Here is a 12392-nt window from a genome sequence, read left to right on the forward strand (position 1 = left end):
TACAGCCTTAGCAGTACATCACTGCTCTTGTATTCTAGCCCTCTTGAAATAAATGCTAATATAGCATTTGCCAACTGAATCTGCATGTTAACTTTAAGAGAATCCTGAACTAGGATTCATAAGTCCCTTTGTGCTTCAGACTTACGAAGCCTTTCTCCATTTATAAAAACATTTATGCCTCTATTCTTCCCAAAAATGTGCAAAACCTCATGCTTTCCTCCATTTCATTTCATCTGCCATTTATTTTCCAACTCTCCTAGCCTGTCCAAGTCCTTCTGTAATCACCCCGTTTCCTCATTACTACCTGTCTTTCCACTATTTTTGTGTCATCTGCAAATTTTGCAACAATGCCCTCAGTTCCTTCATCCAGATCATTAATGTATAACATGAATAGTTGTGGTTCCAACAATGACTCCTGCAGAACTCCTCTAGTCAACAGCTGCCACCCTGAAAAAGACCCCTATATTCGCACTGTCTGCCTTCTGGCAGTCAGCCAATCCTATATCCTTGCCAGTACCTAGCTCCTAAGACCATGGGCTCTTGTCTTATTTAGCAAGCTCACGACTGGCACCTTGTCACAGGTCTTCTGGAAATTCAGAAAATAGGCCACATCCACTGGCTCTCGTTTGTCGAAAGTGCTTGTTACCGTCTCAAAAAATTCTAACAGATTTGCCAGGCATCACTCAGCCCTAATTTTCTAGCACTTTCAAATACTGTTATCTCTTGCTTAATAACAGATTCTAAAATCTTATTAATGACTCAGGTCAGGCTAACCAGCCTATTGTTTCCTGTCTTCTGCCTCCCTTCTTTCTTTTAACAGGGGTGTTACATTGGCCATTTTCCAGTCCTCTGGCACCCTCCCCGACTCCAGTGATTCCTGAAAGATCACCAACAATGGCTTTACAATCTACTCAGCTATCTCCTTCAGAACACTAGCTTGCGGTCCATCTCGTCCAGGTGGTTTATCTACCTTCAGATCTTTCAACTTACCCACCAGCTCCTCTTTTTGTGATGGCCACTGCAGTCACCTCTGCCCCCTGACTCTCGAAGTTCTGGTGTGTGCTGTTGGTGATTTTAACCGGAAGATTGGCATAAAGTACCTAATCAGTTCCTACACTGTTTCTTTGCTCTCCATTACTACTGACCAAGCCTCATTTTCCAGCGGTCCAATGTCCACTCTTGCCTCTCTCTCACGTTTTAACTATCTAAAAAAATTCTTGCAATCTTCTTTTATGTTACTAGCTAGCTTACCCTGATAATTCATTTTATTACCCCCCGTTGATTTTTTTTAGGTATCTTCCGCTGGCTTTTAAAGACTTTCTAATCCCCTGACTTCCCACTAATCTTCAGCACATTGTATGCTTCAAACATTTCAATTTTACTATGTTGCAAATACAAGGATAGTGAGGCTGATTTGCTTTGGCTGTCTGTCTTCATGATGTGACATGGGGTTTAGTGACAGGAAGGAACTGAAGGAAATCATCATTAGTAGGGAAATAGTGCAGGGGAATTTAATGGGATTAGAGGCCAATAATTCCCAGGACCTTGGGAATTTATAATCTACAATCCCAGAAATGGCCCTTGAAATAGTGAATTAATTGGTGATCATCTTTCAAGGTTTTATACATTCTGGAATGGTTCTGGATGTGAGTTTGCTCGCTGAGCTGGAAGGTTCGCTTTCAGACGTTTCGTCACCATACTAGGTAACATCAACAGGATCATCACTGATGATGTTACCTAGTATGGTGACAAAATGTCTGAAAACGAACCTTCCCTGATAATGTCACCTAGAATGGTGACGAAACGTCTGAAAACGAACCTTCCAGCTCAGCAAGCAAACTCACATCCAGAACCTCAACCTGAGCTACAAATCTTCTCAAAACTCGCTATTCTGGAATGGTTTCAAGGAGCTAGTGCAAATATAATCCGACCATTTAAAAAAGGAGGTAGAGAGAAAACAGGGAATTACAGACCTGACATCAGTAGTGGGGGAAATGCTAGAGTCCATTATAATAAGATTTAATAGCAGAGCACTTGGAAAACAACAAGAAGATCGGACAGAGTGAGCAAGGATTTATGAAAGAGAAATCATGCCTGACAAATCTACTGAAAGTTTGAGAATGCAAGCAAGCAGCGTTGTAAAGGGGAACCAGAAGGCATGGCTTACTTGAAATTTCAAAAGGCTTTTGATAAGGTCTCATAAGAGATTAGTAGGTAAAATTAAAGCACTTAAGGGAGTGCTGCCCTGGAAGGGGTTCAGAGGAGGTTCGCCAGGATATCGATTGGGTTGGAGCATTTTAGCTCAGAAAAGAGGCTGGATTAGCTTAGTTTTTTTTCACTGGACCTGAGAAGGTTAAGGCATAGGATAGAGGTGTATAAGATTATGAGGGGCATGGATAGGGTGGACAAAAAGCAGCTGTTCCACTTAGCTGAGGAGTCAATAAACCAGGAATATCATTTCAGGTGAAGGATGGAAAGTTTAAAAGCAATTTGAGGAAAAGACTTTTCACACAGATGGTGGGAATTTGGAATGCTTTGGACAGTGGTTGAGGCAGGAAACAGCACAGCCTTTAAAAAGTATGTTGATGAACTATTATAACATTCAAGGCCATAGGCTAATTGCTGGAAAGTATGATTAGTGTAGATAGGTTGGTGTAGACTTGATGAATCAAAGGGCATCTTCTGTAATATATGACTATGACACCATGACTCACATAAGATTGGAGGTAGTTTACTGACTTCATGACATTAGTCTCCCAGTTTGCAGATGATACAAAACTGAATGGGAGGGTGAACTGTGAGGAGAATGCAAAGATGCTTCAGCATGATTCGACAAACTGAGTAAAATCTCCCCTTCCCCCACTGCATCCCAAAACCAGCCCAGTTCGTCCTCTCCCCACACTGCATCACTAAACCAGCCCAGCTCGTCACCGCCTCCCTAACCTGTTCTTCCTCTCACCTATCCCCTCCTCCCACCTCAAGCCGCACCTCCATTCCCTACCTACTAACCTCATCCCGCCTCCTTGACCTGTCTGTCTTCCCTGGACTGACCTATCCCCTCCCTACCTCCTCACCTATACTCTCCTCTCCACCTATCTTCTTTTCTCTCCATCTTTGGACAGTAGGCCATTTAGGTCTGCAATGTGGAGAAATTTCTTAATCCAGAGTTCGGCGAGCCTGTGGAATTCTCTGCCACAGACAGCAGTTGAGGCCAAAACACTGAACGTTTTCATAAGGAGTTAGATATAGTTCTTAGGACTGAAGAGATTAAAGGGCATGGGGCAAAAGCAAGAACAGAGGACCAAGTTGGAAGATCAGTCACGATCACACAGAATGGCAGAGCTGGCTCAACAGCCAAAATGGCCTACCCTTGCTCCAATCTTCCATGTTTTGATCCTTTATGGATTCACAATCGTTAACGATAACACTGCAGGTTTAAAAAAAAAGTGCTAGCAAGGCATTGCAGTTCATTGGCAAGAAACAGAATTGAGAAGTAGGGAGGTGAAGCTAGATCTGAATTTTCACACCAGAGAGGTTCTCCATCATGAAGAAAATGAAGCAGATACCCGGAAATCCTAAGTTCCACCTTGAAATGAACACTTCCAACTTTTGCGCAGTGTGTCAAAGTACGCATATGCATGGGTCATGTACAGATGGCTATTTAAATGATCAGCTACCTCCAGTTGACTGGGAATTTGGGGTTCTCAGAGAGGAACCCTGCACGTTCAAAGCAGAAATTGGTATGTAATTTCTGTATTTTCTTGGATATCCATCATACCCTTTTGGAGAGATAAGATACCTCCCTTGATCACCCTCAGAGGATGAATTCCTCATCTTTGTCTTAAACAGGTGACCCCTAATTCTGAGATAATGACCTCCTGTTCTAAACTCTTCTACAGGGGAAACAACTTTGACACATCATCCCTGTCAAAGTTCGCTAATAATCTTGTGTTCTAATAAGGCTGCCTCTTGTTCTTCTATATTCTAATAAGTACTGGCCCAACCTACTCAACATCTCCTCATAAAACAGTCTATATCTTGTGTCGGCATAGTGAAATTTCTCTGGGCTGCCTCCAACATCAGTACTTCTTTCCTTAGATAGATAAGGGGCTCAAAACTCTTCACTGTATTCCAGTGGGAAGTACTCATCTCTGTGCTCCTAACTCAGGAGAAAAAAACCCCGGTCTTGATCAGACCTTTTCACCAAAAGAATACAGAGGAAGCAGAGAGGATGCAGGAAGAAAAATTACACAGGTGATTCCAGAACTGGAAATGTTATATTTATAAAGAAAGGCTGATGGAGCTCAAAGGTCGGGCTCTAGGCTATAAGGAAAGAGGTGGCCTTCTGCCAGCTTGAAATTATGAAGGGATTCAATAAAGGGGACCTGAAGAAAATATTTCTGTTTCTCGGGATCTCTAGGGCTAGGGAACCATAAATGTAAGATCCAGTAACAGACTATGTCTTTATCTAAAGAATGGTTAGATCATGGAGCTTACTACGACAGGGAGTGGCTAAAATTAATAATTTGAATACATTTAAAGGAAAGCTTGATGAACATACAAGGAAGCAAGAAACAGAAAGATTTTTGAGAAGGTGACAGAAGGTATAAACTTCAGGGTGGACAGGTTGGGCCTACTTGTGGTCTGTCAGTGCAGTGTCATTTCTTATGTCATCCAGTCATTGCATTGGTTTCAATTCAAACACTGAAGCAAGCCCACACTATCCCACACCTGCTCAGACACAGGGAAATCAGTAGGAAGGCGAATCTTGTTCTGAATAAGTCCCACTCGCACAACCCGAGGCTGACGGAGCTGCTCTGGGGAGGCCTCAAATCCAAAAGCCTTGAGCTGAAAGTCCTTCTCCAGAGAGGCTTCCAAAGCTGACTTTGGCAAATCCAACTTTCTGAAAAACAGAAAGCAAACACTCAATGCATGACAATCTAAATTTCAAGTTTTTAGTTTCATTTATACAACTGTGCTTTCACAAAATCTCAGTTTCTCCCAATGTATCTGCCAACCTTGCCCTTCTCTTTCAAACTAGTTGTGGGTTTGGAAGGTGTTGTTTGAGGATCTTTGGCGAATGCCTGCAATGTACCTTAAACCTAGAACACACTGCTGCGACTGTGTGTTGGTGGTGGAGGGAGTGGGTGCTTGTGGATATGGTATCAATCAAGTGGACGTTCTGGATGGTGTCAAGCTTGTTAAGTGTTGTTGGAGCAGCACCCATTCAGGGTTTCCTTCATTGCGTGAGGATAATACATACAAAAGCAGGAATGTAATTCTGAAACTAAGTAAGAACTGGTCAGGTCTTTGCTGGAATTCTCACCACCTTGTTACTGGAAGGAGATCATTTTTCTAGACAGAGAACAAAAGAAATTTACAAGTTTTAAAAAAAATTCATTCTGGGATGTGGGTGTCGCTAGCTGGCCAGCATTTGTTGCCCATGAGAAGGTGGTAGCGGTCTGCCCTGTTGAACTGCTGCAGTCCACCTGCTGTGGGTTGACCCACAATGCCATTAGGGAAGGAATTGCAGGATTTTAACCCAGTGACAGTGAAGGGACAGCGACATATTTCCAAGTCAGGCCTGTGAGTGGCTGGGAGGGGACTTGAAGGTGGTGGTGTAACCACATATCTGCTGCCCTTGTTCTTCTAGATGGAAGTGATTGTTTGGAAGGTGCTGTCTGAGGATCTATGGTGAATTTCTGCAGTGCATCTTGTAGATAGTACACACTGCTGCTACTGAGCATTAGTGGTGAAGGGAGTGGATGTTGATGGATGTAGTGCCAAACCAGTGGGCTGCTTTCTCCTGGATGGTGTCAAGCTTCTAGAGTGTTGTCATCCAGGAAAGTGGGGAATATTCCATCACACTCCTGATTTGTGCCTTGTTGATGGTGGGCAGGATTTGAGGAGTCAGGTGAGTTACTCGCCCCAGTATTCCTAGCTTCTGGCCCGGTCTTGTAGCCACTGTATTTATGTGGTGAGTCCAGTTGAGCTTCTGGTCAATGATAAACCTCCAGGATGTTGATAGTGGGGGATACAGTGATGGTAACACCATTGAACGTCAAGGAATGTTGCGAGGGCTTAAAAATTATAGGTGAGGGGAAACATTAGATAGGTAACTAAATTAAGGTGCACAAAATAACACTGAGTTAGATATCATGGTTTGGGAAGATGTCTTTCCCAGAGAGAGGAGTCAATTACCAAGGGCCTTAGGTTTAAGAGTAACAGGTAGAAGGTTTAGAGGGGACATAAGAAAAAGCTTTTTCACCTAGAGGGTGATGGGTAATGTTCACCACCCAGTTTGGTGATTCAGGGACAGACACTCAACGCATTTATACAAAAACTGGATATGCAGCTGAGGTGCTGTAACCTGCAATGGACTAGGTAGCAGGAATAGAATGAACAGCTAATTTAGTCAGCATAGATATGGTGGGCTTTGTGGCCTCTTTCATTGTTATAACTTCTCTATGATTCTAAGACATTCTGCAGCCAGTTTTCTCTTGACTGGGTCAAAGTACCTCTGCTCATGGCAGCAAACCTGTAAACACAAGATTTGCTATTAACAGAATAAATTCTAGGGTCAGTTTGAGATAAACAGGTTGAGCAACTATTTAGCAGGTCACTGTGCATTGTGAATGAAAGGAAGCTTTGCACTTGTACATTTCATCACCTCTAGATGTGTAAAAATTTTCAGCCAATGAAGCATAGTTACTGCTCTAATTTAAGAAACATGACAAATAATTTGAACACAGTAGGATTTCATAAACAGCAGGGAGATAATGATTCACAACTGCTTGTGATACTCATTAAAAGAACAAGATTAGAAGAGGGGTGAAAGTAAAACATTTGGCCCATCCATCCAGCACTGTCTTCGTTAAGATCATGATTGGTCTGATTCCGGCCTCAATTCTAACTCCCTTACTGCGCCCCATAACCCTAGGCTTTTTTGTTGATCAAAGACCTGGCTAACTCAGCTTCGAATACAATCAATGGTCCAACCTCCTTATTCATTTGTGATTTAATGAATTCCAAACACTAACAGCCTCTTCATGAGAAGAAATTTCTCTTCATCTCATCTTGAAGCTATAACCCTTAGTCTTCAATTGCCTCATGAGGATAAATATTGATGTCCACCTCTCAGAATCTTATGTTTCAGTAAGATCACATCTCATTCCTCGCAACTATGATGAGAATAGATCCAACCTGCTCAATCTTTCCTCAGAAGATCAACTGTTTATTGTTTATTCTGTTAATAGTAAACCTTGCCTAACTAGCTCCAATGGAACTATGTCCCCTTGCCCCTCACAGAAGAAAGATCTTTCCAGAGTCAAGGGAACTTTAGAAAATTAGGATCAATGTGCCAAGAAAGGAAGGCTTTTACTTTTTAAAAAAATTTCAAAAATATATTTTATTCATAGAAAATATGCAAAATCGCTAAAGCAGTTTGGTTGTGTACAGTAATGAATGAAGAAAACAAACAAACATTGGGTAAAAACCAAAAAGAACTACGGATGCTGTAGATCAGGAACAAAAACAAAGTTGCTGGAGAAGCTCAGCAGGTCTGGCAGCATCCGTGAAGGGAAAAGGGCAGGGCAGCACGGTGGTTCAGTGGTTAGCACTGCAGCCTCACAGCACCAGGGACCCAGGTTCAATTCCAGCCTCAGGTAACTGTCTGTGTGGAGTTTGCACATTCTCCCCGAGTCTGCGTGGGTTTCCTCTGGGTGCTCCGGTTTCCTCCCACAGTCCAAAGATGTGCAGGCTAGGTGGATCGGCTATTCTAAATTGCCCATAGTGTTCAGGGGTGTGTGGGTTATAGGAGGCTGGGTCTGGGTGGGATGCTGCAAGGGGCGGTGTGGACTTGCTGGGCTGAAGGGCCTGTTTCCACACTAGGGGATCTAATCTTAAAAAAAAACAGATTTAACGTTTCGGGTCCAGTGACCCTTCCTCTGAACAAAAGTTCTAGTTCGAAATGGAGAGGAGACAGGCAAGTCAAAGAGGCGGGGTTGGAGCCAGTAAAGGCGAGTGTAGGTGGGGAGTTAGGGAAGGGATAGGTCAATCCAGGGAGGACAGACAAGTCAAGGGGGTGGGATGAAGCTGGTAGGTAGCAAATGGGGGTGGGGCTTGAGGTAGGATGAGGGGATAGCTGGGAGGAAGGACAGATTAGGGAGGCGGGGACAAGCTGGGCTGGTTTTGGGATGTGGTCGGGGAAGGGAGATTTTGAAGCTTGTGAAGTTCACATTGATACCATTGGGCTGCAGGTTCCCAAGCAAAATATGAGGTGCTGTTCCTACAACCTTCCAGTGGCATCATTGTGGCACTGCATGAGGCCCAAGACGGACATGTCGTCCAAGGAGTGGGAGGGGGAGTTGAAATTGTTCGTGACTGGGAGGTGCAGATGTTTGTCGCGAACCGAGTGTAGGTGTTCCACAAAGCAGTCCCCAAGACTCCACTTGGTTTCCCCGGTGTAGGGGAGGCCACATCGGGAACAGCATATACAGTATACCACATTAGCTGATGTGCAAGTGAACATCTGTTTGATGTGGAAGGTTTTCTTGGGGCCTGGGATAGGGGTGAGGGGGGAGGTGCAGGGGCAGGTGTAGCACTTCCTGCAGTCGCAGGGAAAAATGCCACGGATGGTGGTGCTAGTGGGGCTAGTGGGGACAGGGTGTGAGGGATGAGTTGCGGGAAATGCGAGAGACATGGTCAAGGGCGTTTTTGACCACTGTGGAGGGGAAGTTGCGATCCTTGAAAAACGAAATCGGTAACCACACTGGCCCTATTCCCCACCTCTTCCTCCGTTACATCGATGACCGCATTGGCACCACCTCATGCTCCCACAAGGAGCTCAAACAATTCATCCACTTCACTAACACCTTCCACCCCAACCTTAAGTTCACCTGGAACATCTCCGACACCTCTCTCCCCTTCCTGGACCTCTCTGTCTCCAACTCTGGCAACTGACTGGAAACTGATATCCATTTCAAGCCCACTGACTCCCACAGCTACCTAGAATACACCTCCTCCCACCCACCTTACTGCAAAAATGCCATCCCCTATTCCCAATTCCTCCACCTCATCTGCTCCCGAGATGAGCTATTCCACTCCCGGTCATCCCAGATGTCCTCATTTTTCAAGGACCACAACTTCCCGTCCACAGTGGTTGAAAACGCCCTCGACTGTGTCTCCCACATTTCCCGCAACTCATCCGTCACACCCTGTCCCCACAATAACAATCAAAAAAGAATACCCCTCATCCTCACGTACCACCTACCAACCTCCGGGTCCAATGCATCATCCTCCGGCACTTCCGCCATCTGCAATCCTACCCTACTCCCAAAGACATTTTTCCCTCTCCACCCTTATCTGCTTTCTGGAGGGACCACTCTCTCCGTGACTCCCTTGCCCACGCCACACTCCCCACCAGCCCCACCACCCCCAGCACTTTTCCCGGCAACCACAGGAAGTGCTACACCTGCCCCTACAGCTCACCCCTCACCCCCATCCCAGGCCCCAAGAAGACCTTCCACAATCAGATGTTCACCTGCACATCTGCTAATGTGGTATACTGCATCCGCTGTACCCGTTGTGGCCTCCTCTACATCGGGGAAACCAAGTGGAGGATTGGGGACTGCTTTGCGGAACACCTACGCTCAGTTCACAACAAACATCTGCACCTCCCAGTTGCAAACCATTTCAACTCCCCCTCTCACTCCTTGGACAACATGTTTATCCTGGGCCTCCTGCAGTGCCACAACGATGCCACCCGAAGGTTGCAGGAAGAGCAACATCGCTTGGGAACCCTCCAGCCAAATGGTATCAATGTGGACTTCACGAGCTTCAAAAATCTCCCCTGCCCCGACTACATCCCTAAACCAGCCCATCTCATCCCTGCCTCCCTAACCTGTCTTTCCTCCCACCTATCCCCTCCTCCTACCTCAAGCCCCACCCCTATCTCTTACCTACCTACCACCTTGACCTGTTCGTCCTCCCTGGATTGACCTATCCCCTCCCTCACTCCCCACCTACATTCACCTTTACTGGCTCCAACCCCGCCTTTTTGACCTGTCTCCTCTCCACCTATCTGCTTCTTCAATCTTCTAACTGCCTCCCCCTTCTCCCTATTTATTTCAGAATCCCCTTCATCACCCCCATTTCTGAAGCAGGGTTTAGATCTGAAACGTCAACTTTCCTGCTCCTCTGATGCTGCTTGGCCTGCTGTATTCATCCAGCTCTACGCCGTGTTATCTCAGATTCTCTGGCATCAGCAGTTCCTACTATCTGTTACTTGTTCAAGGTTCTATTTACACATAACTGAGGTACCGGCAGGATCCGATAACTGAACTGACCCCCTTTTACCTTCAGCAGAAAGACCTCAATCTCTCCCCACTGCACCGCAGCAGCTGCTTCCCCAAGCTTTCTGGCAGTGCAGCAGAACATTCCGAGAACATTTCACTGAATATTACTTGTCCTTCGTGGAGAAATTACAAAGATAAAATACCTTTGACAACAAGTCCATCAGCAAGTGGTCAGCACATAATGTCCTCAAAACCTTGCAGGAAAGGGAGAGGGTGGATTCTGGTGGGTGGTTGTCTGAGCAGACTGTCAAAGTCATGTGGCAGAATGCTTCAACACCAGAACTCTCCAACAAGCACCAATACATCACTTCATTGGTGGTGAGAAGGGCACTACCTGTGAGATCCTTCTTGTACACCCAGTATGTCTGTGCCATTGCATGCTTGAAGCAGCTGCAGCGGGTGGGAGTGTCACAGATCTCTTTCTGGGATGTGCTTTTGCAAAGGAAGTCTGGAGAAAGATACAACGGTTTTTGTCAAGATTCATCCCAAACAGATTTGTGATGCGGCACAGGATCCACACTGAGTGCATCTAGAAGACTGTCAACTCATTGAAAGATGCTCTTGGTTCTGCCTGAAAATTGATGGTCTTCCAGAGCAAGTAGCTGACCCCAACTGAATGTTGCAGACTGGCACAATTCCAAGGTCCAGGACTATGTGCTGAAGGACACACTGAAGGAAAAGGTTTTACATTTATATGGGAGATGTTCAAGATGATGGCATGTGTCAAACATGACTCAGAGCTAATTCAGCATTTTTAAAGCGTAGCCCCATTTTAAATGTGGAATCATAGCACCCCATTAATGTGCATCAAAATCCCATGAGTAATGTGTTTTTGACCCTCAGATAATCTCTAAATAAAAACTGAAAGAACTGCGGATGCTGTAAGTCAGGAACTAAAACAGAAGTGGCTGGAAAAGCTCAGAAGGTCTGGCAGCATCTGCGAAGAAGAAAAAAAATCAGTCAACGTTTTAGGTCCGGTGACGCTTCCTCGGAACCTCTTGTTTTTATTTGTGATTTGACTGAACGGTAAATGTTGGCCACGTCTTTAGGCAGAGACATTTCTTGCTGCTTATGCAAACCCTGCTCGTCTACTGGTGCAACAGTCCTTCATTGGAGGCCCTTCTAGACTCATGGAGCTTTACAGCATGGAAACAGACCTTTTGGCCCAACTGGTCCAACCCAAATTAATTTAGTTCCATTTACTTCAAGTTCTTATGATTAATAATGATAAGCGGGGGCTTGGACGGGTGAAATTTTGTTAGGGACAGATTAGGGAAACTACAGATACTAAAAGGGAAAAAGAAAAATCAGAGAAATCCAAGTAGTGACAAGACAGCAGCCTGGCCCACCCCCCAACAGCGGCCTACGGCCCCGTTGCTCTCTGGGAATTGTAGTTCACTAATCCACAAAACAGCGAGCACACACTCTGGGGGAACTACATTCCAACACCCACTCCTCACCTGGTGTCTCTGCCATAAAGCATCCGCCAGACACGCTGTAACACCTCGGGAGGTAGGTGCTCCTCCAAACAGTCCTCCAAAGTGCTCAGCTCTCCGGCCGCCATCTTCACCGCCATTCCCGAACCCTCAGAGAATCTGCTGGAACGATGGGGTGGCCCCGCCCCCTAACCGCATCGGGCAAACCCGCGACAGCACCCTGTCCGGATTGGACAGATCCCCGACCGCCCCTGTTGTCATTGGACAGATCCTGGCCCGCCCCCTATTTGCATTGGGCAGATCCTGTACCAGTCCCTGTCCGGAATGGACGGATTCCAGTCATCCCTCTGCTCTCATTGGACCGACCTTGGCCCGCCCCGTGTTCGCATTGGACGGATGCTGACCAGTCTCCAGTCCAGCCCACCCCGATTGACCTGCATTGCACTGCTAAGGTAAGGATTTACATTCATATAGCGCCTTCCTCAGCCTGTACAGTCAAATTCACGTCAGAAACAGTGACCCGTTTGCGAACCTACCACGCAGCAATGAGATAATGGCCAAACAATAATCCGTTGTGTAATGGTGGCTTGGGAATTAATAT

At 45.7% G+C, this 12392-nt stretch overlaps 1 protein-coding gene and 1 long non-coding RNA gene across 7 annotated transcripts in view; one reads left to right on the top strand and one right to left on the bottom strand.

Annotated features, from left to right (window-relative positions):
• Positions 1-11981, bottom strand: part of upb1 (ureidopropionase, beta) — a 128941-nt gene extending 116960 nt beyond the window's left edge. For 3 of the 6 annotated variants that reach the window (XM_048555840.2, XM_048555837.2, XM_048555842.2), the window contains exons 1-2: positions 11816-11981; positions 4732-4903 (exon numbers count right to left, since the gene is read on the bottom strand). In XM_048555840.2, the coding sequence (XP_048411797.1) occupies positions 4732-4903; positions 11816-11931 (288 nt within the window). In that variant the 5' untranslated portion in view covers positions 11932-11981. The remainder of the gene's footprint in view (positions 1-4731; positions 4904-11815) is intronic. The other 3 variants (XM_048555841.2, XM_048555843.2, XM_048555839.2) reach the window with 1 other exon arrangement.
• A 223-nt stretch (positions 11982-12204) lies between these two features.
• The window catches only part of LOC132211008 (uncharacterized), a 181763-nt gene continuing 181575 nt past the window's right edge, over positions 12205-12392 (top strand). Inside the window, exon 1 of the long non-coding RNA XR_009447290.1 lies at positions 12205-12243. This is a non-coding gene — a long non-coding RNA (uncharacterized LOC132211008). The remainder of the gene's footprint in view (positions 12244-12392) is intronic.

The sequence above is a fragment of the Stegostoma tigrinum genome, chromosome 26 (genome assembly GCF_030684315.1).
Source record: "Stegostoma tigrinum isolate sSteTig4 chromosome 26, sSteTig4.hap1, whole genome shotgun sequence".
Classification (NCBI taxonomy): Eukaryota; Metazoa; Chordata; class Chondrichthyes; order Orectolobiformes; family Stegostomatidae; genus Stegostoma; species Stegostoma tigrinum.